This window comes from Anoplopoma fimbria, chromosome 12, assembly GCF_027596085.1.
Source record: "Anoplopoma fimbria isolate UVic2021 breed Golden Eagle Sablefish chromosome 12, Afim_UVic_2022, whole genome shotgun sequence".
Lineage (NCBI taxonomy): Eukaryota > Metazoa > Chordata > Actinopteri > Perciformes > Anoplopomatidae > Anoplopoma > Anoplopoma fimbria.
The window spans coordinates 27,357,737-27,385,236 of NC_072460.1; the positions used below are offsets into that span (position 1 = coordinate 27,357,737).

Genomic DNA, 27,500 nt, shown 5'->3' on the forward strand with positions numbered 1-27,500 from the left:
TTGATAACAGTTACATCATATTATCAACATGTCATTTTCATTTTAACATTTATTTAAGATTGTTAACTTTTACCAACCATGAATTATATTTATACTGTATCATAATATTGTAAGATTAGATGGTGTTTATAGATGTATTAACATATTAACAACATGTTTGTATTAGTAATAACACAAACTTGATAATTATGTTAATATTATTATTTAAGTTTTATATAATATGATATCACTTCATATTATTAACATGTTAATGTGTTAATACTGCAGTAATGACACCTACCTGTCATGTTATAACAACAATAACACATTACATCACATGTTAACATGTACTTTCTTGTTAAAATGTTATTTTGTGACATTGCTACATGAACCCCATAAATAAAGTAAAGAACTGAAGATGTAGAAACAAAGATGGAGGCCTGAGAGTCATGAAGGTGAAGGAAGAGGAGAACAGGAAGTCACCAACCGCGAGTTTTCAGTGCGTCCAATCACGTAGAAGCAGGGTTCCCCCTGCTTAGAGTTGGTCATACAGAGAGACAGGCTGGATAACTCCACTGAGGAGGAGGAGGAAGAGGAAGTACAGGAGGAAGAGGAAGTACAGGAGGAAGAGGAAGTAAAAGCACAAAGTCAAGATAATCCCAGAGCTGTGATTGGTTGATTCAGGTTCAGAGAGTGTGAAGTGAAAGAGTCACTGAAGGATTTTAATTTAAATAATAACTTCTCTCTCAACACAGGTCACCTGTGTAGTCAGGTGTTACAGGGTCACCTGTGTAGTCAGGTGTTACAGGGTCACCTGTGTAGTCAGGTGTTACAGGGTCACCTGTGTAGTCAGGTGTTACAGGTCACCTGTGTAGTCAGGTGTTACAGGGTTACCTGTGTAGTCAGGTGTTACAGGGTCACCTGTGTAGTCAGGTGTTACAGGGTTACCTGTGTACCTGTGTAGTCAGGTGTTACAGGGTCACCTGTGTAGTCAGGTGTTACAGGTCACCTGTGTAGTCAGGTGTTACAGGGTCACCTGTGTAGTCACCTGTGGTGTTTACAGGTCACCTGTGTAGTCAGGTGTTACAGGTCACCTGTGTAGTCAGGTGTTACCTGTGTAGTCAGGTCACCTGTGTAGTCAGGTGTTACAGGGTCACCTGTGTAGTCAGGTGTTACAGGGTTACCTGTGTAGTCAGGTGTTACAGGGTCACCTGTGTAGTCAGGTGTTACTGGTCACCTGTGTAGTCAGGTGTTACAGGTCACCTGTGTAGTCAGGTGTTACAGGGTTACCTGTGTAGTCAGGTGTTACAGGTTACCTGTGTAGTCAGGTGTTACAGGTCACCTGTGTAGTCAGGTGTTACAGGTCACCTGTGTAGTCAGGTGTTACAGGGTTACCTGTGTAGTCAGGTGTTACAGGTCACCTGTGTAGTCAGGTGTTACAGGTCACCTGTGTAGTCAGGTGTTACAGGTCACCTGTGTAGTCAGGTGTTACAGGGTCACCTGTGTAGTCAGGTGTTACAGGTCACCTGTGTAGTCAGGTGTTACAGGGTTACCTGTGTAGTCAGGTGTTACAGGTCACCTGTGTAGTCAGGTGTTACAGGTCACCTGTGTAGTCAGGTGTTACAGGTCACCTGTGTAGTCAGGTGTTACTGTGTAGTCAGGTGTTACCAGGTCACCTGTGTAGTCAGGTGTTACAGGTCACCTGTGTAGTCAGGTGGTTAGTCAGGTGTGTACACCTGTGTAGTCAGGTGTTACAGGTCACCTGTGTAGTCAGGTGTTACAGGTCACCTGTCAGGTGTCAGTGTGTCTCACCGTAGTCGGGTACGTATCCGTTTCCCTTCTTGAGGATCAGGTGGATTCGGTGTCCTCCTCTCCTGATCTGCTCCACAGCCTGACTGTGAGTCATCCCTGATGTGCTGTCTCCATTTATCTCCACCAGCTGGTCCGACACCTGAGACAGCAGGTACAGCAGGTACAGCAGGTACAGCAGGTACAGCAGGTATGTTATTAAACATTACAGACGCTGCAGACACACGGTCAGCTCAACAACACATTCAGTTTGAATGACATCACAGGTGGACAACAGAGGACGTGATGAAATGGTGTCTGGTGAGTCTTCTGTTGTTGGACTGTGAGACACCTGAGGACAGGTGAGCCGGGTCTTTATCTGATAAACGATGGTAGAGGTTCTGGAGGAGGTCCGGATGATGTCACACTGTTTATATGAATATTTAAAGGAACATCTGTGGACGCTGAATGTTTGATGCTCAGAGTCTGAAGCTCTAAATGATTAAACATCATAAAGAATCATCTGGATATCTTTATTATTGATCACCTGCTCCTCCTCAGCTCTTCTTCTGAACCTTGAACATATTTCAGCAGTTTAAACTTCATTATGTGAGTTATGGATTTATTTAACATTCAGGTTTAATTTAATGATTCGACCAATCGATCGACTATCAGCTGGTTCCTGATGGTGTGTGAGGTCCAGGTCTCATTCTGAACCAGACAGCTGGACTGACGGGAGGAGTGTCACCAGAGAATAAACTACTTCCTGTAGACCTTCACAGTAAAAGCCTTCCAGTGAAGAGAACGGATTCTGGCTTTTAATGTGAAACAGCTGCAGGAAGTGATGAGTGACTACTGTGTGTGTGTGTGTGTGTGTGTGTGTGTGTGTGTGTGTGTGTGTGTGTGTGTGTGTGTGTGTGTGTGTGTGTGTGTGCGTGTGTGTGTGTGTGTGTGTGTGTGTGTGTGTCTGTGTCTGTGTGTGTGTGTGTGTGTGTGTGTGTGTGTGTGTGTGTGTGTGTGTGTGTGTGTGTGTGTGTGTGTGTGTGTGTGTGTGTGTGTGTGTGTGTGTGTGTGTGTGTGTGTGTGTGTGTGTGTGTGTGTGTGTGTGTGTGTACCTGTATCTTGTTGCTGCGCTGGGCCGGCCCCCTCCATCAGTCCGAGGACGTAGAGCCCCATGTTGTACTCGCTGCCCCCGCAGAGAGAAACCGAACCCGGTAGGACCTCGATCCAGATCCACAGTGTAGAACCTGGACTCCTCCTGACGGACACACAGACAATAAAAGTACTGCTGATACTAGTGTTAGTACTATTACTACGACTAGGTGATATCACTACTTGTAGTAGTACTTCTAGTACTTCTAATCTCACGTATACTGCTGTTTGTGTCAGAAAAATATAAATATTAAGAAACAATTTATAGAGAATAAAGTATAAAGAATAAAAAGAAAACCAGTACTGCAGGTAAATATTATATTATATTATAATGATATTATATTATAATGACATTATATTATAATGACATTATATTAGAATTATATTATATTACATTATAATGATATTATATTATAATGATATTATATTATAATGATATTATATTATATTATTATAATTATACTACTAAACCTTTGAAACCTTTAACTTCAGATCTTTAATCATCATATTCATAATTTAACCCTCATAAAACAGGTTTCAAGTTGTAATTTTACTTTTTTATCTCAGAATATTTTGTTAGTTCTCCTTCACAGTAGTTTTTATTTATTTCACACTGGATGTTGTACAATAAACATTTAAAAGTTTTAAATGCATATAAAAGTACCTACTGTGTACTAAGTACTACTACAGTTAAGACATTAATATCCAAATACTGTGTACTGATACTAGTACTACAGTGTGTACTAGACTACTAGTACTACTAGTAGTGTGTACTGATACTGATACTGTACTGATAGTACTACTGATACTAGTACTACAGTGTACTGATACTAGTACTAGTACTACAGTGTGTACTGATACTAGTACTACAGTGTGTACTGATACTAGTAATACAGTGTGTACTGATACTAGTACTACAGTGTGTACTGATACTAGTACTACAGTGTGTACTGATACTAGTACTACAGTGTGTACTGATACTAGTACTAGTAATACAGTGTGTACTGATACTAGTACTACAGTGTACTGATACTAGTCCTCACACTGACCTTTGACCTCCCTCTGGATCCTTTCATCAGCCGTCCGTCGATGTCCAGTTCTGCTCCTCCAGACAGAGAAGACGAGTCTGAAGAGAGACAGACGTAACAAACGTTCTACCAAAGAATTCATAGACAAAAAACAGTGTGTGTGTGTGTGTGTGTGTGTGTGTGTGTGTGTGTGTGTGTGTGTGTGTGTGTGTGTACTAGTGTGTGTGTGTGTGTGTGTGTGTGTGTGTGTGTGTGTGTGTGTGTGTGTGTGTGTGTGTGTGTGTGTGTGTGTGTGTGTGTCGTGTGTGTGTGTGTGTGTGTGTCCAGACAGTGTGTGTGTGTGTGTGTGTGTGTGTGTGTGTGTGTGTGTGTGTGTGTGTGTGTGTGTGTGTGTGTGTGTGTGTGTGTGTGTGTGTGTGTGTGTGTGTGTGTGTGTGTGTGTGTGTGTGTGTGTGTGCGTGCGTACGGTGTCGTGGTGTGATGCTCAGTCTCAGCGTGTTCCCGGCTCTCCTCAGGATCTGGGTCAGGTCTCGGTGCTGCAGACCTCCGACAGCTCGACCCTCCACGGCCTCCAGCTGGTCTCCAGGCTGGATCTGACCGCTGCGAGCCGCCGGGCTGCCACGACGCACCGTCACGAACCGGTGAGACATCAGGGAGGGGGCTGCAGGGGGGGGTAACAAAAGTATTATTACAGATGATAAAACTATCAAAAGAAGAGCTGGATGATAGTGTTAATGATACACTACCAAAATAAAAGATGCGTGATAGTTTACTGATGACAAAACTACCAAAATAAAAGCTGTGGTGTTAGTATACTGATGATAAATCTACCAAAATAAGAGCTTGGTAACAGTGTTAATGATAAACTACCAAAATAAGAGCTTGATGACTGTGGATCATGCTTCCTCTCTGACTGCTGTGTAATAAAATGTGTTTAATTATTGAGGTGTGTTCAGTCCGCCCTGCTGCAGCAGGAAGAAGACAGGAAGTGGTAGTCAGACAGTTATCTCAGCCACACCTCCTGTTAGAGGAAGTGACCTGTTTGTGTTCACTTGACAGCGACCTCTAGTGGTCGTCTCACCTGAATCAATGCAGGAAGTGTTGTGATGTCAGAGCCTCTCAGTTAAAGGAGGTTTCTTTAAACTGATTTTAGGTCGATGATGGAGCTGAAAGAGTCTCAACCTCTAAATGTTTGAGAACTGAGGATGAATGTTCTGACTGAGCCACATTTAGGACAGAAAACTGTCTTTAAATCAATTAAGAATATAATTATGGTCATAACCAACATAATAAACAACTTAATGTTTCTCCACCAGCTGTTAGATCATAACCTGGTATAAACAGCAGTGTGCTGAAGGTGTTCCACAGGGCTCTAAACCGGGTCCTCTGCTCCTCTGATTACAGATATGAATATAGAAAAGAATTAAATAGAAATAAAACACTGACTGTGATGGTTTTCTCACTGAAGCAGGTTCAAGTTGTTCTGAAAGCTGATTTTCATAGAAATTAAATGAAACAAAAGGAAACTGAACATTGTTGTTGTTGTATTTATAAACGGGAGCGTTTGTTAGTTTTTCTTTGTGAGGAGGATCAGAGTCACAGTGGAGGTTCTGATCAGATAAACCGGACTCAGCAGGACTGTGAAGTAAACCGGATCCATGAAGAATGGAACAGGAAGAGCAGCTTTAACGTCTCTGCCTTCAAACCTCACAGAGTCCGAGTGTGTGTTTGTTTAACGGAGTCTAAATGTTCAGAGTGAACGTGAGCTGATAAGAGAAGAGTTCAACATGAGGCTGAGTTTGATGTTTTACAGACACGAACACCAAAAAACACCAGCTGCCTCTGAAACATCTCAAATATATAAAAAGAATCAACTGTTACCATAACAAACACTCCAAGAGGAACACGATGATGAGGATGATGAAGATGAAGAATTATCTGAAGCTTTATGAATCATGTACGAAAACATTTGGTGAAACTTCTGACTCCAGAGCCAATCAAATACTACCCCCCCAACATCTTCATCATCTTCATCTTCATCATCATCATCATCATCATCATCATCATCATCACCATCATCATCAGTCCAGTGATGGACTACAACTTTACCTTCAAAGTTTAACATCCAGAGAGTGAGTGTGTGTGTGTGTGTGTGTGTGTGTGTGTGTGTGTGTGTGTGTGTGTGTGTGTGTGTGTGTGTGTGTGTGTGTGTGTGTGTGTGTGTGCGTGAGATGAACTGGAGCGAAGGTGAGTCTAAGCTTACTGTACTGTGAAATTGGGCACTCACACACACGCACGCACACACACACACACACACACACACACACACACACACACACACACACACACACACACACACACACACACACACACACACAAAAACCTCCACATGGTTGAATTATGGATTATAGTTCTATTATTAGAACGTTTCTCGGTTTCTGCATAACGAACGACTTCAGCTGAAAGTGACAGAAATACTTTGGTTCTAATACTCAAACTAAAATACTACTTAGAATGTCCAAATATAAAGTACATCAAAAATGCCAGATATTCTACTATATCCAGTCATTTTGGAGCATACATATGTTTTTATGTTTATTCACACCCACAATCCTTTGCACCGTGAAAGATCCACTCAGAGCTCAGACAGAAGACGAAGTCACAGTGTGATGATGAAGTAGTACTCTGTGTACTATCAGTACTACACACAACGCAATGTACTAAAAGGAAAAAGACAAAGTATGCGATTTGGAAAGCAAAGAAGTTCAAACCCCGCCTACTGAGGAGGAGGAGGAGGAGGAGGAGGAGGAGGAGGAAGATAAGAGAAGATCGAGGAAAAAATTCCTTTACACAGTGAAGATAAACGGTTACTGTGTACTAAGAAGTACTCTTTACTTCAGTAACAGTAGAAATACTACAGGGTAGAAAAGCTGTGTTTGTATTAAAGTAAAAGTACTGCAAATATTAAAGTAGTATAAAGTATTTAATGTCTCCAGATGTTTAAAGTAGTATAAAGTATTTAATGTCTCCAGATGTTTAAAGTAGACATCATTGGCAGCCATTAAAAACAACACATGTCTTCTTCTTCACTGTATAATATTTTTTGACTTGTTATCTCCACCAACTGTCCATCAGCTGAACGACGTGAAACCAGACCTCGTTCTCCACATATGACCTCTGTGTTTCTAAAATCCACGCTTTCCCTCTGACAGCGAACGTCTCATCAGAGAATATGAGTAGATCACATCACGCCTTTACATTTATATAACATTGAATAGTGCAGCTTTAAAGCAGAGAACAGAGTCTACACTGGTTTCACACACACACACACACACACACACACACACACACACACACACACACACACACACACACACACACACACACACACAGACTTACGTTTGGAGTCCTTCACACTTTTCAGAGCCGACTGCAGTCGTTCCAACATGATGAACAGACCAGAAACAAGATAACACAATAAACTGTCTGTCTGTCTGTCTGTCTGTCTGTCTGTCTGTGTGAGGCAGGTCTTGCCTCTGCAAAAGGACGAGTGAGACTGACTGTGAGTACGAGCTGCAGGCAAAGAGAGACAGCTGGGAGGTAGGGGGTGTGGCCAACAGAGCAGATAACGCACACACGCACACACACGCACACGCACACACACACACACACACACACACACACACACACACACTAACAGAAGAGATTATTGTTCATGTTTCAGAGGAGGCGATGCGTTTGAGGTCTGTTTAACTCTGCTGTAAACCAGGTCGCTCCTTCCAGCTGAACGAGGTTAAATCAGTGGAACAAACACAGAGTTCACTATGACGTCAGCGCCTCCTACAGGCTGAGGAGTTCACTATGACGTCAGCGCCTCCTACAGGCTGAGGAGTTCACTATGACGTCAGCGCCTCCTACAGGCTGAGGAGTTCACTATGACGTCAGCGCCTCCTACAGGCTGAGGAGTTCACTATGACGTCAGCGCCTCCTACAGGCTGAGGAGTTCACTATGACGTCAGCGCCTCCTACAGGCTGAGGGGTTATGCTATGACTGTATGAACATTGAGAACATGAACCAAAGACCCAGATCTTCCACCTGTCCAGGTTTGTGCAGAAGGAGTTTAAGTCCTCACGTACTGCATCAGTCAACATGATCTTATAAATGCCTCAATGGAAGAGTCTGAACCGTCTGAACCGTCTGAACCGTCAGTGTGTGAATAAAATGAAAACAACAAAGAGATTCAGTGGGACTCACCCCCATTGGTCACTTCCTGAGAGGCGATGACAAATCCAAAACCTTCTCCCACCCGCCTCCTCAGATCCACCTCCACCGTCTTTACTCCTCCTCTTCCGTCCTTGGCTATTGCTCCCAGTGCTCCTGCCCCAACTCCCCCTCTGAGGGGGGGAGGCCCACCGGCGCTCTCCTCTACTCCCAGCAGATCACGTGGCTCTAAGGTCAGCGTCACAGGAACCGAGTCCAGGAAGCTGGTGCTCTGGATGAGGGCCGAGGCCGGGGGCCCGTTTGGAGTCTGGGCAGGAGTTGCTCCTGGAAAACAAAGGAGGAGTCAGACTGATAGAGACAGGAGGACAAGGAGGAGACACACTGATGGGAGCAGATGGACAAGGAGGACTGGATCAGGGCTGTTACCTTGGTGGGTCCCTGGGGCTGGTAGGTGCGCCTCCTGGGGACTCTCCAGGACCAAGCCAGCCTGGTGGAGTGGGGGGACGCCCCCCACCAAGGCACCCGCAGACGGGGAAGGCAGGTCGGCTAAAGTCGGAGGGTGGGAGGAAGAGGGTGTGTCCAGGCCAGGTGGGGAGGGGAGGGGCTTGTAGAGGTTGGGGGTGACGACTGGGGAAGACATGGGACCTGTTGGAGGGAGAAAAGTATTCATTGTGATTATTGGTTCACCTGTAACACGACTCAAACTTTTATTGGTGCCCTGTCATCAAATTAAGTAAATTCAGTATCTAGAACTGATAATCGTCAATGATTGGATCGGAGCTAGAGGGTTCACACTTCATGTACCTCCTCTGTAGACCAGGAGGACCACCTCTCCCTGTTTGGTGTGTTCTTGCAGGACTCTCTGGACCTGAGGACAGAAATGCACCAATGGTTATGTATGGAAACTTATATGCAGAGGTATCCTCTATGCTTAAACATGTTCCTGTTCCCATCCTGGCATTAGAGTGAGGATTCTTCAGAAACCAGCTTAGGAAAGATGTCTCCTGGATTCTTATCTTTTAACACCGGATGCATGATAACGAGCCATAGAACATCCTGGCATCGTCCTCCACGACCACAGACCAGGAGACAAATGTCTTTGCAAATCTGCTCAGTTATTCCATCTGTAAGATTCATGGCGTCAGGACTAAAGAGACGCTGTTGTTGCAGAGCATCAGGGAGGAAGCTGGATACAGGAGGAGGTCCAGCCAATCAGACAGAAACACTGCAGAGCTCAGATCTGGTTCAACCACTAGCATCTCCTAGTTTGTCTGAAACTTACTGAAGCCTTCAGAGTGACTTCATGGCAATTTCCCCACAGACTGTGAGTCCGTCCAGAACCAATGAGCACCAAACATAGACACTCTTATGTTTGAATCCAGCCAATGAGAGCGGAGCATTCTCAGACTACGTTGGATGAAGAACTATCTTTTACCTGAGAGAAGCTGAGGTTCTGTACGTCTGCTCCGTTGATCTTCACTATAGCGTCCCCCGTCTGCAGCGAGGGGCAGTGCCTTCGATCCCAGACCCGCCTCACCACCGCCAGCTGACCTCCTTGACCCCCCGCCATTACGCTGAACCCCAGCCCCCCGCTCTCACTGCGCCCGAGGGCCACCGGTACCAGCTCCCCACCAGGAGCTGAGCCGGGCGACCCCGGCCCGAGGGGGAGCACCAGCCCTGGGTTTCCCCTGGAGGCTGGGGAGGGCGCTTGGTGATTGGCTGGACAGCCGTTAAAGCCGCAGGGTGGGACGTCTCTGGGTGGGGTCAGGGCCAGGGAAGTCTGGGGCATCGGTGGGCGCTGCACAGGAGCGCCAGGAGGTGAGGATGAGGTGGGTTTGTTAGCGCCGGTTGGGCTGGTGGAGTTTTGGAGGCCCATCTCTGGCTGAGAGAAGGCAAGTTTGGACAGAGTGTGGGAGGAGGAGGAGCTGATGGGGAGCGTGGAGGAGGAGATGGGGAGTGTTGACATGGACAAGTCGCTCTCTGAAGACTTGGAGCTCTGGTGGTGGAGGAGGGAGGAGGAGGAGAAGGCGGGGAGAGTGCTGCTGTTGTAGCGAATCAGAGAAGACCTGCGAGGAGGCGGAGCAGAAAACAAATGTTTTATACAAATGAAACGTTCATTTATCATGAACTTATCATTATGTCAATAACTGCTAAGGCTACTACGACTACTTTTCATACCCTGGTTCGACCCCTCAGGATGAAACGCCTACATCTCTTGTCCAGTGAGATGACTAGAGCTTCTGTTTTGTTTATTACCGGCTGTTTCCGTCTGCGTCAAAAACAGTCGATCAATCAGAGCTCTTTAGGCAGTACGAGGCATGGATGAGATGTTTGCAGCCGTACAGGTTGTTAGGCGACTTACAGAAATATCGACTCTTACATAGATACATTTTCTGGACATGACGAACGTTAAAGTTAACCTCTCCTAACAACCTCCAGCCCAGCTTCTGATTGGTCAGAGGTAAATATAACTAGTTGTAATAGAGAGAAGTAGTGGTCCCAGGCAGCTTCCCTGAGGGACACATCATGGACAGTGTGTCCATGATTCAGAAAAACTACTACTGTCAACCAGGGATCGGTCATCTGCCTTAAAGCTGTGGTGGTAGAATTACCTCCTTTACAAACCAATTATTGCTGCTAACACTGCTAATGCTAACAGAGCTAATGCTAACACTGTAAATGCTAACACTAAAGCTCCTCTCACCTGCGTGTTCCAGCGTTGGACAGGCCACCATCAGAGTCACTGTGATTGATGGCTGCTGTCCTCTCTGGGGGGGGTGGTGGACCCAATGGGGGATCAGAGGAGGTGGGTGTTGGCGGGCCCGTCAGCCCGTTCGTCATTGGCTGAGCAGCGTAGGAGGGCGGGGTTTGGCTTGGGCCTTGATTTCAGAGGAGTTAGTAATTATTACACAGACAGCTTATCAATGATCACCAGAGTGAAATATAAACAGACAGAAAGATGATTGGTGGATGGATGTTTGATGAACAGGCTATAGATCATACAATGTGTGAGTTTAATTCTCTGAAGACATGAAACGAAGCAGAAACCTGAGTAACGTGACTGGATATGTGATGGATTAAATGATAAGACACTAATGTAAAATCCTTGAACGTAGTGTTTCTAACTAAAGCAGATGGGTCGTCTTTCTGACCTGCCGTGCTGCCGTTGGCGTCCAGCGTTCGGCTGTAGGTGAGGTGTGTCGGGCCGCGGTTCACGTTGGGGGGTAGGGGGGCTCAGTGGGAGTCTGTGGCTGTTGAAGAGGTACAGAAGTCAGATACGGTTGTTGAATTTATACAGGCTCACTGTTGTAGGATAGAATTTGTTAGACTATATACCGTCTCCAGACTCAGTTTGGGACACCCATCCGGGTTGTAAAGCATCGGGTATCCTCTCCTCAGCACCACGTCCACACTCTGACCCATCAGCACCGACTTCAGCATCTCCACCACCTCTTTGTGGGAGCGACCCAGCACACAGCTGTCGTTGATGTGGACCAGGATGTCCGCTGGAGGACCACAGAGCAGGACACACAGTCACTATACTGCTTATTCATATCATAATCTGACACAATCTCGTTGACCTCTGAGGGTGAGATGGACCTCTCAGGTTGGAGTCCTGGCAGCAGTAATGTGGTGATGTTGGACTACGATCCAACCGTAGAGCAACACATTAAGACCGAATGTCCAACCTGGTCTCTGAATACCAGGTCTCATATGTCTGAAGGTCTCTGTCATGTCTGATGTTTAGCTGTTGTCGTCCATGTCGGTGTGTCGTATAGTTTTGTGGGTTTGAGTCTCCTTCGTAGGGAAACAGAGTTTGTCCGCTCTGAACAAACTGAGCTGTGTTACTGGAGGGCATGGATGTACTCATGAGGAAGTATTTGTATTGTCTACATCTGTATGTTACTGTGTTGTACTGGCCATGAAAACTGTGGAGCAGCTAATCTACCTCAGAACCCGGTTCGGCCAACCAGGACTTTTACTTTCTGTGTTCAGACAGGAAGTGAAGTATTACAGATTACATCTGAACTGTTTGTGTTGATGTGTCCCACCTGTACGTTAGCTGTAAGCTAACTAGCAACAACCTGGAGTTTCTGAGTGTGTTGTTGTTACTCTCCTGTTTCATTAAGCTGAAGGACGTACAGACGTTTATCTTTCCAACTGAAACGCTGTCGACCTGAGAAAATGTGGTTTGTTCTGCAGATATCAAAATAACTTTATTCATATTTTAAACATCCTTTTTCTCTGCAGCTGAACAGTGTTTCTGCTGCTCGTTGAAACTCTACTCCCTTTCCCAGGAGACTGTGTGTGTGTGTGTGTGTGTGTGTGTGTGTGTGTGTGTGTGTGTGTGTGTGTGTGTGTGTGTGTGTGTGTGTGTTGTGTGTGTGTTTCACATTCCTGACTATTTATCCTCAGTGCACGTGAGCAGGTCTGACAGTGTGGGAGAGAAAGGAGACTGTGTGTCGGACAGATTAAAGAATGTGTGTGTGTGTGTGTGTGTGTGTGTGTGTGTGTGTGTGTGTGTGTGTGTGTGTGTGTGTGTGTGTGTGTGTGTGTGTGTGTGTGTGTGGATTAGTTGTAGATCATGAGATTGTGTCGCTGGTTCTCAGGTCTTTATTTTTCTCAAACAGCATCATAATCCTCCAGAGAGCGAGTTTGTATTTAAACCTCTGCCTCTGTTTCATAACAACTAAATATATGAAATGTATCTCAGCATCCAGTCTGAATGTGTATTCACAACAATAACAATGCTGTTAATAACGAAGTTTAGTTTAGAACCCTCGTCTCAGCAGACAGTATTGATCCGTCAATCTGTTTGACAAGTAAACAAAAAGAACCGGATTCATTTGGAAACAATTAATAAATAAACTGCTGTGATGATGGAACAGAAAGTTCAGACAAGGTAGAAAAGTAAAATTCATCTTTATGTACATGAGCAGGTGTGTTTTTAAAGAGGTCAGACTGGAGTTTAACTCTCAGGACCTGTTGAGGTAACGGTGGTCTGACCATTGATCAACATCACCTGTGAGACCTGCAGAGCTTCATGGTTGTAGTGGAGTGAATGCATGATTAGTTTGAAGCTCACAGGTTAATGAACAAAAGCACAGGAAGGGACTTTTGTTTACTCAGTTCATCCCGAAGACAGAACCTTTTACCTGAAAGGAGGCTTTGCCTTAAAGGCTAAAGTCAGGGAACAATTTAGTCCTGTGAATTGTCTCCACCACAAACCACAAGATAAAACTGCAAACAGGTGGGACACTGTGCACCTGTACGAACCCTATGGCTCTGTTTAAGTCCTGTCAGTACTCAATATTAATAAAAGTAGTAGCAGTATATCAGAATTATCCGCAGTAGTGTCAGTAGTATTAGCAGTAGTATCAGTAGTACATACAATATCAGTACCTGTGTTTAGTGCTGGTGGTGCTCCAGGTGAGACACTGTACACCTGTACAAATGATCTGGGTCTGTTTAAGTCATGTCAGTACTCAGTACAGTAGTAGTCAGTAGTAGTAGCAGTAGTATCAGCAGAAGTATCAGTAGTATAAATAGTGGTAGTACCTGTGTTTAGTGCTGGTGGTCCTCCAGGTGTGACACTGTACACCTGTAGGAACTCTCTGGGTCGACTTCCTCCAACGATGTTGAAGCCGAAACCTCGAGGGCCTTTAGAGAGCCGGGTGTGGATGGAGTAACCCTTCAGCTGGCTCGGCTGCTCGGTGAACTCTGGGACTGAGACAGAGACCAGGTGGGTGAGAGGACAGGTGAGGACAGGTGAGGACAGGTGAGGACAGGTGAGGACATTTTAGGTTTACAGTGTTCCTCCAGTGAGTCCCTTCATACAGTAGTTGTTGTTGTGAGAGACAGAGGTGGACATATCCTGACTTTCAGTCCAGAAACACTGGATCCTACATTTCCCATAATGCAGCTGGTCCCAGTCTTACATTAGAGTTGGTAAACAGCTTTCAAACTCCACACCTACAATACGAAGAACTTTTACTTGAGTAAAAGGAAAAGCACAACAAAGTAAAACTACATCAAGTAAAACTCCTGAATTCATAATCCTAAAAGTACACAAGTATTAACAGCAAAATGAAGTTAAGATCTCAAAAGTTGAAGTACTTTTCATCATTCGAATGTGTAAGCAGCGTTTTATTGCTGGAGCTGTTGCAGTATTTGAGTGATGTACTTTGTTATATTATATACAAACTAATTACAACGTCAAGTTGAAGATTCTACTGAGAGTAATTATGAATATTATTATTATTTAGTATTATTATTATCAATAGTATTTTGATTATTATATGATAAACATACTACAGTAGTAGAAGAAGAGTAGAATAAAGCTAACAGGATGTTAAAATGTCTGTGAGTCTTTGCTGCCTCCTGCTGGCAGATAATGTCAAAATAAAAGTCCTCTACACTCAAACAGTCTGATCCTCAGCAACAATTTTCAAAATAAAAGGAAATGTTTGTATTCAGTGCTGTGAAGTCAAATAGAAATAATGATAAATGAATGAACTAAAACACAAAAATAAAATAAACCGAGAAATAAATTAATTAATTTACTTAATATTGTAAAGTCTGATTTAAAACAAATTAAAATAAATAAGTGAGTTCAAGTCCACTCAGTGATTTTGGTTTTATCATTAATCAATCAACCAATCCGACAGATGATCAATTAATCAATCAGACAAACAGACTCACGTTCTGTGAAGGGACTCGTCTCTTTGTTTTGAGTTCGAGGATCCAGCCAGCTGGTCGTCTTTGCCTTATGACTGAAAGAGTGACATCATCATCATCATCATCATCATCATCATCATGAGTCTAATATAAATACATCCACAGTCAGAATGAATCCTGGGTAATGTAGGAACAATGGAACTCATCACCACCTGGTTTGGCACTTTAAAAAAAGTTCCCTTTAACAAATAAACTCAGCGATGATGTCACTGTTGAGTCTGATGTCAGACTTTGCAAGTTAAAGAAAACTTACTCATTAAAATTATATAAAAATATAATATAATATAAATATCATTTAAATAAATTCACCCATTTATTATTATTATTATTATTATTTATTTATTAGTTCATTCATATAAACCAGACTCCATAAACAAACAGAACATTTTAGGTTTTGTCATCATTAAAGAGTCCAATTAAACTGATAATTGATTTTAATTAACCAATCAATGTGCAGTGTCAGTTCTTACTCGATGTAGTACGGCTCTCCTGAATCACTGAACGCCAGCTCCCAGTTATCAGGCAGCGGACCTCCTCCTCCTCCTCCTCCTCCTCCTCCTCCTCCTCTCCCCACTCCTCTTCCTCCTCCTCCGTTCTCCGTTCCCTCCCGACTCCCCACAGCCGACTCCCACGATTGGCTGAGAGGCAGTATGGTGGGCGGGACTCCAGCCGAACCTGCTGTGACGGACAGAGTGTGTGTGAGTCTTTAATGAGCGCACACACACACACACACACACACACACACACACACACACACACACACACACACACACACACACACACACACACACACACACACACACACACACACACACACACACACACACACACACACACACACACACACACACACACACACACACACACACACACACACACTCACACACACACACACACACACACACACACACACACACACACACACACACACACACACACACACACACACACACACACACACACACACACACACACACACACACACACACACACACACACACACACACACACACACACACACACACACACACACACACACACACACACACACACACACACACACACACACACACACACACACACACACACACACACACACACACATACTCACACACACACACACACACACACACACACACACACACACACACACACACACACACACACACACACACACACACACACACACACACACACACACACACACACACACACACACACACACACTCACACACACACACACACACTGCACACACACTGTACTTTTAACACAACACACACACATAATGTAATATACTGTAATGTAATGTAATAATGTAATGTAATAATGTAATGTAATGTAATAATGTAATGTAATGTAATGTAATAATGTAATGTAATGTAATGTAATGTAATAATGTAATGTAATGTAATGTAATAATGTAATGTAATAATGTAATGTAATAATGTAATAATGTAATGTAATGTAACAAATGTCTAATAATTTGCAAATGTGGTCAACAATAACAAAACATCCTTTTCTCATAAACGTCCTCATAATTCAACATGTCCTCACTTTTAAAAACTGTCCTCACACTTAAATAAGCACTTATTATAAAGTGTATATTAATACATTAATAAGACTTTCACAGCAGCTTCCTGATTCAAACACTGGATCTCCTGATCTACCTGACAGTGCTCTGTCCTCCTCACTGTTGTCTCCTTCCTCCACAGCCTTCTCCAGGTTACTCAGAGACTTGCTTCTGGTCCTGAAGTTCCTCAGAAGGTTCCGGTGCTCCTGGTACGTGATTGGTGGACTCTCCGGACCGATGTGGACGGGGCGGGGCGTCCCGTAGTAGTTCCCTGTGATTGGACGGCCAGAAAAGGAACAAAATAATACTTCTGAGAGTTTGAAGATTGTGACATTTTAACACGGTAAATCATAATATAATATATAATAATAATAATAATAATATTAATGTAGTCCATCATTGTGAAGGTTGGTAATCAGAGAGGAAGAGGAAGTGATCAATGATGGAGAAAACTATTCCACCAAGTTACGAACACAAGTAAGATTTAAATTAAAATATAAAATACTTTTTCTTTAAAGTAGGAAGAAAACAGAATCTTATCAAAACAGAAAAAAGAGAAACTAAAATAAATAAAAACGGGAGACACAAAAATTATTTATAAAAGATAAATATGAAAACATATAATTATAAATGATAATTGTGGAAATCATTTTATTGTGTTTTGGACTGTTAAAGTGTTTGAGATCATAAATCAGGATTAAAGTCAGTTTGAGATTTAAACGACCAGACTGATTATATTAATTATTTTAGTCCATTTCCTGTTTTATTTTGAAAGTTGCTGTCCTCATGTGTCATGTTTGGCCGTACTTCCTGCCTTTATCTTCCTCCCACCTGTGTTTCATGAGTTGATTCTCTCTCGTCTGTTTCTACTTCCTGTTCCTGGTTTCTAGTTGTTCCTCAGTGAGTTTTTTATATAATTTACTAATAAAGGATTTTAATCATAATTAATCATAATCTCCTGTTTTTAAATGACTTACTGATTAAAGTTTCTCTCCAGATTAAATCGTTGTACTTGAACTCACATTTGTCACGTTTTAGCAGAAGCTCAGAGATCAGGATGAACGGAGGTATTTATGTGAATTCAGTTTCTATTTCCGTCTCATTAATCCGTCAGATTAAAGGTCCACGGATTAAACACACAAGATCCTCTTTTCCTCCCAAATACTGTTCAACGTCCCTGACTCATCACATTCAGACTGTATCACCACCGTCATAGAGACAGGTACATACATGACCTTTGACCTCCCCAGCATTAACAGCAGTGAGCTGCTGTAAACAAATTGTTTCCCTCCCTCAGGGAGTGAAAACACTATGTTTTAATGTTTTTTATTTTTTATTATTCGTCTCTCACGTCCCTCTGTGAAAACATGTTCAGAATAAAAAGTCATATTATCTTTCTGTAAAAAAAGCCTGGACATCGTGATGATGTAACTTTCCCCGACTCTTTAAAAACGCTCTGTCTCTCTGTAAACAACATGTGTCATGTGACAGCGTGGTATTAAAGGGACAGAGCGCAGGTGCGTTTGATTCTCGTACCTTTGAACTTGCCGCTCTCAAGCAGAGCTCCAGACTCCTCCAGAGAGAAAAACTCCTCGATGGACACAAAGTTGTAGTCCACACCTGAGATCTCTCCATCCCGAGGCTGCCTGGTCGTACCTGTGGGGACGGACACAGTGATGTCATCAGAGAGGGACAGAGCCATAGTCCCGTTACAGGAACACAGAGAGGTGATTATTCTGAATGTAAATACATGGAAATCAGATGGAACAGGACTTTAGAGTAAAGAGGTCTCACTCCGATGGTTTGTGCTGAGGCCAAAACGTGAACATTCCACACACACACTGTTTAAATACCTCGAACATGAGTGTAGTCCACTTCCTGTAATCATTAACAGACTCTTTGTTTAAATTCAAAGGACAGAAACCTGCAGCTGCTCAGGTTGAACTTTGACCTTCAGGTCTAAGATTAATTTAAAGGAACAAACCGCAGTTTTATTTCACGTTTTCACCACAAATTCAATATTTCAACATCCAAATGATCAAAACTGAGTCTCTTCAATTTTATTTTACTTTTATTACTTTTATTTAACAGACTGTGTGTGTGTGTGTGTGTGTGTGTGTGTGTGTGTGTGTGTGTGTGTGTGTGTGTGTGTGTGTGTGTGTGTGTGTGTGTACAGGTGTGTCTTACAGGGAACAGCTCGCAGGTACAGGTTCTCTCTGATGAGCTGCTGCAGCTGACTGTCCATGGAGCCCGGAGTGAAACACTTACTGAGGTACAACCTGAGGTCCTTACAGAGGGACGACCCTGAGGGACAGAGGACATGATGTCACAGTGATGTCATTACAGAGGGACGACCCTGAGGGACAGAGGACATGATGTCACAGTGATGTCATTACAGAGGGACGACCCTGAGGGACAGAGGACATGATGTCACAGTGATGTCATTACAGAGGGACGACCCTGAGGGACAGAGGACATGATGTCACAGTGATGTCATTACAGAGGGACGACCCTGAGGGACAGAGGACATGATGTCACAGTGATGTCATTACAGAGGTTTTTAATCCCACCTCAGCCTAATTAAATTCTAGGGCTGCAACTAATAAACATTTTCATCACTCTGCTGATTATTTTCTTCAATAATTCATGAATAATTTCATCTATAAAATGTCTAAAAATATTTAATGTCTATTTAATATGACTTATTATGACATCCTGTTTTATCTGTCAAAATAAAAGCAGAAAACCTTCACAGGTGAAAACAGGAAATGTTTTGAATTTTTGCTTGAAAAATGAAATGAAAATGAATCAACGTCTTGATAAAGTCCATGGTGTAACTGAAGAAGCTTCAGATGTGAGCAATGAAGATGAAACAATAAGAGAACATCAAACATAAATAATTAAAAAGATTTAGGTGTTTATCATGTGATCTCACCTGGTGAGACAGTCTTGATTCTGATTGGATGAGGACAGGAGTTGAGGACTCCTCTGACATCGCCGAGGGTCATCCCTAACACAGGTGTCCCCCCTATTTCTAGGATGATGTCGCCCACAGTGGCCCCGCCCCCGTGGGCCGCGGTGACGAATGGGAACTCGCCGTAGTCTGCCCCGCCCCCGATGGCCAGTCCGAGCTCTCCAGAGCCGCCGCCCAGCGGGACAAAGCTCTCCTGCACCTGAAGACGGACATGAGAACAGGAAGTCAGCTGACTGTGACTTGTTTTCACTGAGGTCAGCTGACCTTTACATGTTTTCCCTCAAGGTGTTAAAAAATGAATGGTTACCTTAATAAAGGCCAGTGCAGCTTCTTCATCTTAAGACGGACAGACATGGCAGCCGAGCTGCAGACAGGAAGAAACAGAGACACCTTTAGACACCCTAAACACCTGGTCACACCTTCAAACACCTTTAGCAGACACAAGAAAGACACCTTTAGACACCCTAAACACCTGGTCACACCTTCAAACACCTTTAGACACATTTAGACACATTTAGACACCTTAAACGCCTGTTCACACCTTAAGACACCTTAAGACACCCTTAAACACAGTGACCCTTAAATATACTTTCACATCTTCAGACACCCTTAAACATCTGTTCACATCTTCAGACACCCTTAAACATCTGTTCACATCTTCAGACACCCTAAACACCTGGTCACAACTTAAACACCTTTAGTTCACACCTTAAAAACACCTTCAGACACCCTTAAACATCTGTTCACACCTTCACCTTAAGACACCCTTAAACGCCTGTTCACCCTTTTAGACACACCCTTAAACATCTGTTCACACCTTCAGACACCTTTAGACACCCTTAAACACAGTGACCCTTAAATATGCTTTCACATCTTCAGACACCCTTAAACACCGGTTCACACCTTTAGACACCCTTAAACATCTGTTCACACCTTTAGACACCCTTAAACAACTGTTCACACATTCAGACACCTTTAGACACCCTTAAACACCTGGTCACACCTTCAAACACCTTTAGACACCCTTAAACACCGGTTCACACCTTCAGACCCTTAAACACCCCACACCTTAAAACACCGGTTCACACCTTAAGACACCCTTAAACATCTGTTCACATCTTCAGACACCCTTAAACACCTGTTCACACCTTCAGACACCCTTAAACACCTGTTCTCACCTTAAGACACCCTTAAACATCTGTTCACACCTTCAGACACCCTTAAACATCTGTTCACATCTTCAGACACCCTTAAACATCTGTTCACATCTTTAGACACCCTTAAACATCTGTTCACACCTTCAGACACCCTTAAACATCTGTTCACACCTTTAGACACCCTTAAACATCTGTTCACATCTTCAGACACCCTTAAACATCTGTTCACATCTTCAGACACCCTTAAACACCTGTTCACACCTTTAGACACCCTTAAACATCTGTTATCACCTTCAGACACCCTTAAACACCTGTTCACACCTGCAAACGTCCTATGTTGGAGTATTTATTACTTCCTGAGGAGAAAGCAGAGGGAGAGCGTCTTACTAAAAGAATAACTTTAGTATTTTTTAACCTGGACTCTGAAGGAATCTCTTTTCATGAGAAGTCTCGTTCTGCCTTCTCAACGTAAACGTCGGCCGTACAGAGTTTGTTCTGTCAGAGAAAAGAGTCACTTTTTAAATACTAAATAAGGTTTATTTCCATAACGACAGACACATACAATAATATTATTCAGAGTGGAAACAAGCAGCTCTTTTATCAGACGTTTGTTACTCTGAAGCTGCTTCCTTCTCCTTCATTACTGGTTTAAAACACGGTCGTCCTCATTAGTCACTTAGACACAAGGACATGAGACAACCTAATGAGGACGCTTCTCTATCTCCTCACTACCTAACTAGGGGGCACCTTTACCTCCTTGCTTCCTCACTAGGAAGCTCCCTCACCCCTAACTAGGACCCTTCTTTCCCTCCTTGCCTCTCGATCTAACTGAAGCTCCTCCTCTTCAGAACCAGACCCTACAGACAGGGTTTTTGTTCTGATGGTGGATTTAACTGGTCTCCTAGCAACAGAAACATTTAGAAATGAAATGTTGAATCAGCAGAGAACCGTTCTGTATTCTCATCCTGTTTGGGATCAGTTCCTCCGTCAACTCATCCTCTCAGTCTCACACAATGGCAGATGGTGGCAGACCGCAGGGAGCAACACACACACACACACACACACACACACACACACACACACACACACACACACACACACACACACACACAATATCACACATTATCCACAAATTTACACACAAACATAAATACATGCAGAACATCCTCTGACACCATTTCCGTTATACACACTCAGACCCACACACACACACACACACACACACACACACACACACACACACACACACACACACACACACACACACACACACACACACACACACACACACACACACACTGCTAGACGGCGTACATTAAATATGGATGAGCATATGTGAAGGTGGGAGTCAGAGAAGAAACAAACAACAAACGTCTCCGAGCAGCGATTCAAACCACCTGAGGCCTTTAACGTGGACCCTAACCGAGGAAACAGGAGGTAAAGAAGCTTCCTAAGGAGGCAGGAAGTAAAGAAGCTTCCTAAAGGAGGCAGGAAGTAAATAAGCTTCCTAAGGAGGCAGGAAGTAAAGATGCTTCCTAAGGAAACAGGAGGTAAAGAAGCTTCCTAAGGAGGCAGGAAGTAAGAAGATGCTTCCTAAAGAAACAGGAGGTAAATAAGCTTCCTAAGGAGGCAGGAAGTAAAGATGCTTCCTAAGGAAACAGGAGGTAAATAGAAGCTTCCTAAGGAGGCAGGAAGTAAAGATGCTTCCTAAAGAGGCAGGAGGTAAATAAGCTTCCTAAGGAGACAGGAAGTAAAGATGCTTCCTAAGGAAACATGGAAATAAAGAAGCTTCCTAAGGAGGCAGGAAGTAAAGATGCTTCCTAAAGAGGCAGGAAGTAAATAAGCTTCCTAAGGAGGCAGGAAGTAAAGATGCTTCCTAAGGAAACAGGAGGTAAATAAGCTTCCTAAGGAGGCAGGAAGTAAAGAAGATGCTTCCTAAAGAGGCAGGAAGTAAATAAGCTTCCTAAGGAGGCAGGAAGTAAAGATGCTTCCTAAGGAAACAGGAGGTAAATAAGCTTCCTAAGGAGGCAGGAAGTAAAGATGCTTCCTAAGGAAACAGGAGGTAAAGAAGCTTCCTAAGGAGGCAGGAAGTAAAGAAGCTTCCTAAAGAGGCAGGAAGTAAATAAGCTTCCTAAGGAGGCAGGAAGTAAAGATGCTTCCTAAGGAAACAGGAGGTAAATAAGCTTCCTAAGGAGGCAGGAAGTAAAGATGCTTCCTAAGGAAACAGGAGGTAAATAAGCTTCCTAAGGAGGCAGGAAGTAAAGATGCTTCCTAAGGAGGCAGGAAGTAAAGATGCTTCCTAAGGAGGCAGGAAGTAAATAAGCTTCCTAAGGAGGCAGGAAGTAAAGAAGCTTCCTAAAGAAACAGGAGTAAATAAGCTTCCTAAGGAGGCAGGAAGTAAAGATGCTTCCTAAGGAAACAGGAGGTAAATAAGCTTCCTAAGGAGGCAGGAAGTAAAGATGCTTCCTAAGGAGGCAGGAGTAAAGATGCTTCCTAAGGAGGCAGGAAGTAAAGATGCTTCCTAAGGAAACAGGAGGTAAATCCCTAAGGAGGCTTTCCTAAGGAAACAGGAAGTAAAGAAGCTTCCTAAGGACAGGAAGTAAAGATGCTTCCTAAGGAAACATGGAAATAAAGAAGCTTCCTAAGGTAGTAAAGTGTGTCTCATACCTGTGTTGCTGTGTGTGTGTGTGTGTGTGTGTGTGTGTGTGTGTGTGTGTCCTGTGTTGCTGTGTGTGTGTGTGTGTGTGTGTGTGTGTGTTGTGTGTGTGTGTGTGTGTGTGTGTGTGTGTGTGTGTGTGTCGTACCTGTGTTGCTGTGTGTGTGTGTGTGTGTGTGTGTGTGTGTGTGTGTGTGTGTGTGTGTGTGTGTGTGTGTTGCTGTGTGTGTGTGTGTGTGTGTGTGTGTGTGTGTGTGTGTGTGTGTGTCGTACCTGTGTTGCTGTGTGTGTGTGTGTGTGCGTGCGTGTGTGTGTGTGTGTCGTACCTGTGTTGCTGTGTGTTCAGTGTCTCAGTGTTTCTGTCTCTCTTCCTGTTTCCCCCCCCTCCCCCTCTCTGATTGGTCGGGTCAGAGTCCACCGTGTGATGTCATCAGTGTGTTGAAGGAGTGGACGTCTTTTCTCCTCATGTTCTGTTTGAATCCCCGTCAATAGAAACGTTTAGATCTCAGACCTGTGACCTCAGCGAAGCGACAAACAGAGACCACTACGGCCGTCTCTGATTGGCTCTCACGCTGCTGTCAGTCATGACATCACTGGTACCATAAATGTGTGTTTAAAGGTGCAGCAGCGGTTCTATATATCTCTGTGACGTGTTCTACTACGGCTCTGAATAATTAGTATCAGCCAATCAGCAGCAGGGGGCGTGTCCAGGAGGCGTGTCCAGGAGGCGTGTCCAGGAGGCGGGCGGACATCAGTATTTGTTTGAGTTTAAATATAAACAATCTCCCTCCAGAATCAGACTCCAGATTTAAAGCGACACTTACTGACCGGCGGTAGAAGAAGAAGCCCAGTGAATCGGCTGAGAGCTGCTTTTAACATTAATAAACAATATAACCAACCTCTAGTGGACTGCAGCCAGAAACATCAGCTGCTGATTGGTCTCCTAAAACAACACAGTACACCATACCAGTACACCATACCAGTACACCATACCAGTACTGAGGGTTGGAGAGGAGACTTCTCTTTGTTCTCTGTCCCACTGAATGTAACCTACATCCATCCTGTGTGTGTGTGTGTGTGTGTGTGTGTGTGTGTGTGTGTGTGTGTGTGTGTGTGTGTGTGTGTGTGTGTGTGTGTGTGTGTGTGTCTCTAATGAGGCTGCAGATCTTCAGACTGAAACACAGCAGTGATGACAGTCAAACTGGGTGAACTGGGAGGAAACCAGTGAAATCTGGAGCAGAGCAGCAGTTCATGTTGCTGTCGCTGCAGAGATCAGCGATGAAGATGATGAAGATGAAGATGAAGGGTTCAGAGTGTCACATTCACTTCCTGTCAATCAACTCATTGATCAATAGACTGATTATAATACCTTCATCTGTACTTTATCATGTATAACTAAACATCATGTAAAGTCTTCATGTGTGTGTTGAAGCTGTGGGGTTTATGTGGTTCAGTAGAAAGTAGCTCCACTGTGTACTTGGAGGTTATAAAGAGTACTTGCGTAGTATTTAAGTGCAGTACTTGAGTAGAAGTACTTCATTACTCTCCTCCTCAGTGATGTTCCAGATGTTCCAGATGTTCAGCTGATGACACAGAGACGTTCTCCTCCAGACTCACGGCTCTCGTCTCAAACACAAACAAACATCGACTCACCAGCTCCTCTGGGAGTTGTAGTCTTGTAGTCTTTCACATCAAAGACCTGAACCTGATGAGCTGTAAACCGGATTCTGCTTCAGAGCAAACGGAGCGTTTGAGGTGAAGGAAGAGCTCAGAGGCCTAAACCTGACCTCAACACCAGGACCTGGTCCATAGAGGTCCTGGTCCAAAAGGTCCCTGTTCATAGAGGTACTAGTACATAAAGGTCCCAGTTCATAAAGGTCCCAGTCCAAAGGTCCCAGTCGATAAAGGTCCCAGTCCAGTCGATAAAGGTCCCTGTTCATAGAGGTACTAGTACATAAAGGTCCCAGTTCATAAAGGTCCCAGTCCAAAGGTCCCAGTCGATAAAGGTCCCAGTCCATAGAGGTCCCAGTCCATAGAGGTCCCAGTCGATAAAGGTCCCAGTCCATAGAGGTCCTGGTCTATATCGTCCATGTAACCAACACGTTACACACCTCATACCCTCCTCTGGTTCTTCAAGTCTTCCTGTGTTAAAGCTGCATTCTCTCTGCTGTCCACCAGGGGGCGACTCCTCTGGTTGTATAGAAGTCTATGAGAAAATGACTCTACTTCTCTCTTGATTTATTCCCTCAGTAAACATTGTAAACATGAGTTTATGGTCTCAATCTCTAGTTTCAAGTCTTCTTCAATACAGCATGATGTTCATTTAGTAAATGATGCTCCATTTAGAGTCAAACAGACCATAAAGCAGGGGATGCTTTAGGGCGGGGCTACACACTGATTGACAGGTCGTCACCAGAGACTGGAGTATTGTTATGAGGAAGTACTTTGTGTACTACATGGAACAGTTTATACTTCAAGAACAAGTATGAGATTTAGAACGAACAGTGACTCTTATTCTCTGCTCTCAGAGGTCAAAGGTCACTGACAGGAGGGGGGGCATGTGAGCCATGAAGATGATGATGATGATAAAGATGATGATGAAGATGATGATGAAGATAAAGATGAAGATGATGATGAAGATGAAGAGCAGTTCTGTGTTGTTGTTTCCTGTCCTGGTGACGCTGAGTGTCTCTGACATCATCTGTCAGCTCTGATGATGTCATCGTTCTTCCATGTTTATATTCTTCTGTTTATTATTATAATACTATATATATATATATATATATATATATATATATATATATATATATATATATATATATATATATATATATAGTATTATCAGTCACCTCTAGTTTGTTTTAATTTCAGAACAAAAGAAAAACAAATCAAAGGAGACGTCTTCAATTTGTTTGTTTGGTTCGACCTGATCCAGACCTGATCCAGACCTGATCCAGACCTGATCCAGACCTGATCCAGACCTGAGGTCCAGATCTGATCCAGACCTGTTCTTCATCCAAGAACCTTCCTGATCCAGACCTGATCCGTTCTTGTGAACATCAGAGAGCTGCAGGTCTCAGATCAGATGTGGTTGTTTGTTCTCTAAATGTTGACTCTGTTCTTCATCACGTTCCTGAAGGAACCTTCCTGCTCTTTAACTCCTGTTCTCCTCTGTGTTCTCTCTCTGTGTTCTCCTCTCTCCCTCTGTGTTCTCTCTGTGTTCTCCTGTGTTCTCTCTGTGTTCTCCCTCTGTGTTCTCCCTCTGTGTTCTCTGTGTTCTCTCTCTGTGTTCTCCCTCTGTGTTCTCCCTCTGTGTTCTCCTGTGTTCTCTCTGTGTTCTCCCTCTGTGTTCTCCCTCTGTGTTCTCCCTCCCTCTGTTCTCCTCTGTGTTCTCCCTCTGTGTTCTCCTCTGTGTTCTCCCTGTGTTCTCTCTCTGTGTTCTCTCTGTGTTCTCTCTGTGTTCTCCCTCTGTGTTCTCCCTCTGTGTTCTCCCTCTGTGTTCTCCTCTGTGTTCTCCCTCTGTGTTCTCCTCTGTGTTCTCTGTGTTCTCTCTGTGTTCTCCCTCTGTGTTCTCCCTCTGTGTTCTCCTCTGTGTTCTCTCCCTCTGTGTTCTCTGTGTTCTCCCTCTGTGTTCTCTCCTCTGTGTTCTCCCTCTGTGTTCTCTCTCTGTGTTCTCTCTCTCTCTGTGTTCTCTCTCTGTGTTCTCCCTCTCTCCTCTGTGTTCTCCCTCTGTGTTCTCTCTCTGTGTTCTCCCTCTGTGTTCTCTGTTCTCCCTCTGTGTTCTCCTCTGTGTTCTCTCTCTGTGTTCTCTCTCTGTGTTCTCCCCTCTCATAGCTGTCTTCACGTTACGATATTCAAACAGACTCTTGTTCTTAATGTTTACATCTGAGTTCACTCACGTTAGCATGTTAGCATGTTAGCACGACTTCAAGCCTTAAAGGACAATATGATGTTTATAATAACGACGTTCTGTTGAGTTTTATATCTTTGATGTAGTTTGTTTTTTAATCATTTCAGCACCGTAAAAGGAATTAGTGATGATGTCATCAATGATGTCGTACTGTTTTAAACTGTTTACTTTTACTGCATCACAATGCAACTTATGCTATAACCAGCTCCTCCTGCTCCTCCTGCTCCTCCTGCTCCTCCTCACACTGCTGCCATTCCTCCATCCATTAACTTCCTCTTATCCGGTTCCAGAGGTCCAGAGGGTTCTGGGTCTACGGGGCCTCGTA

The 27,500-nt window shown here is 43.7% G+C and overlaps 1 protein-coding gene across 1 annotated transcript in view; it reads right to left on the reverse strand.

The window, feature by feature from the left end:
- The window catches only part of LOC129100016 (membrane-associated guanylate kinase, WW and PDZ domain-containing protein 3-like), a 27,609-nt gene extending 2,278 nt beyond the window's left edge, over positions 1 to 25,331 (reverse strand). The window contains 23 exon segments of the mRNA XM_054609510.1: positions 1,792 to 1,930; positions 2,883 to 2,913; positions 2,915 to 2,962; positions 2,964 to 3,025; positions 3,969 to 4,045; positions 4,414 to 4,608; positions 8,203 to 8,493; positions 8,596 to 8,814; positions 8,974 to 9,037; positions 9,605 to 10,235; positions 10,874 to 11,048; positions 11,322 to 11,396; positions 11,399 to 11,420; positions 11,506 to 11,675; positions 13,729 to 13,896; positions 14,872 to 14,942; positions 15,378 to 15,458; positions 16,581 to 16,749; positions 18,015 to 18,134; positions 18,666 to 18,782; positions 19,414 to 19,731; positions 19,872 to 19,944; positions 25,053 to 25,331. Coding sequence (XP_054465485.1) covers positions 1,792 to 1,930; positions 2,883 to 2,913; positions 2,915 to 2,962; positions 2,964 to 3,025; positions 3,969 to 4,045; positions 4,414 to 4,608; positions 8,203 to 8,493; positions 8,596 to 8,814; positions 8,974 to 9,037; positions 9,605 to 10,235; positions 10,874 to 11,048; positions 11,322 to 11,396; positions 11,399 to 11,420; positions 11,506 to 11,675; positions 13,729 to 13,896; positions 14,872 to 14,942; positions 15,378 to 15,458; positions 16,581 to 16,749; positions 18,015 to 18,134; positions 18,666 to 18,782; positions 19,414 to 19,731; positions 19,872 to 19,944; positions 25,053 to 25,331 — 3,595 coding nt within the window.
- Between the last annotated feature and the right edge of the window lie 2,169 nt (positions 25,332 to 27,500).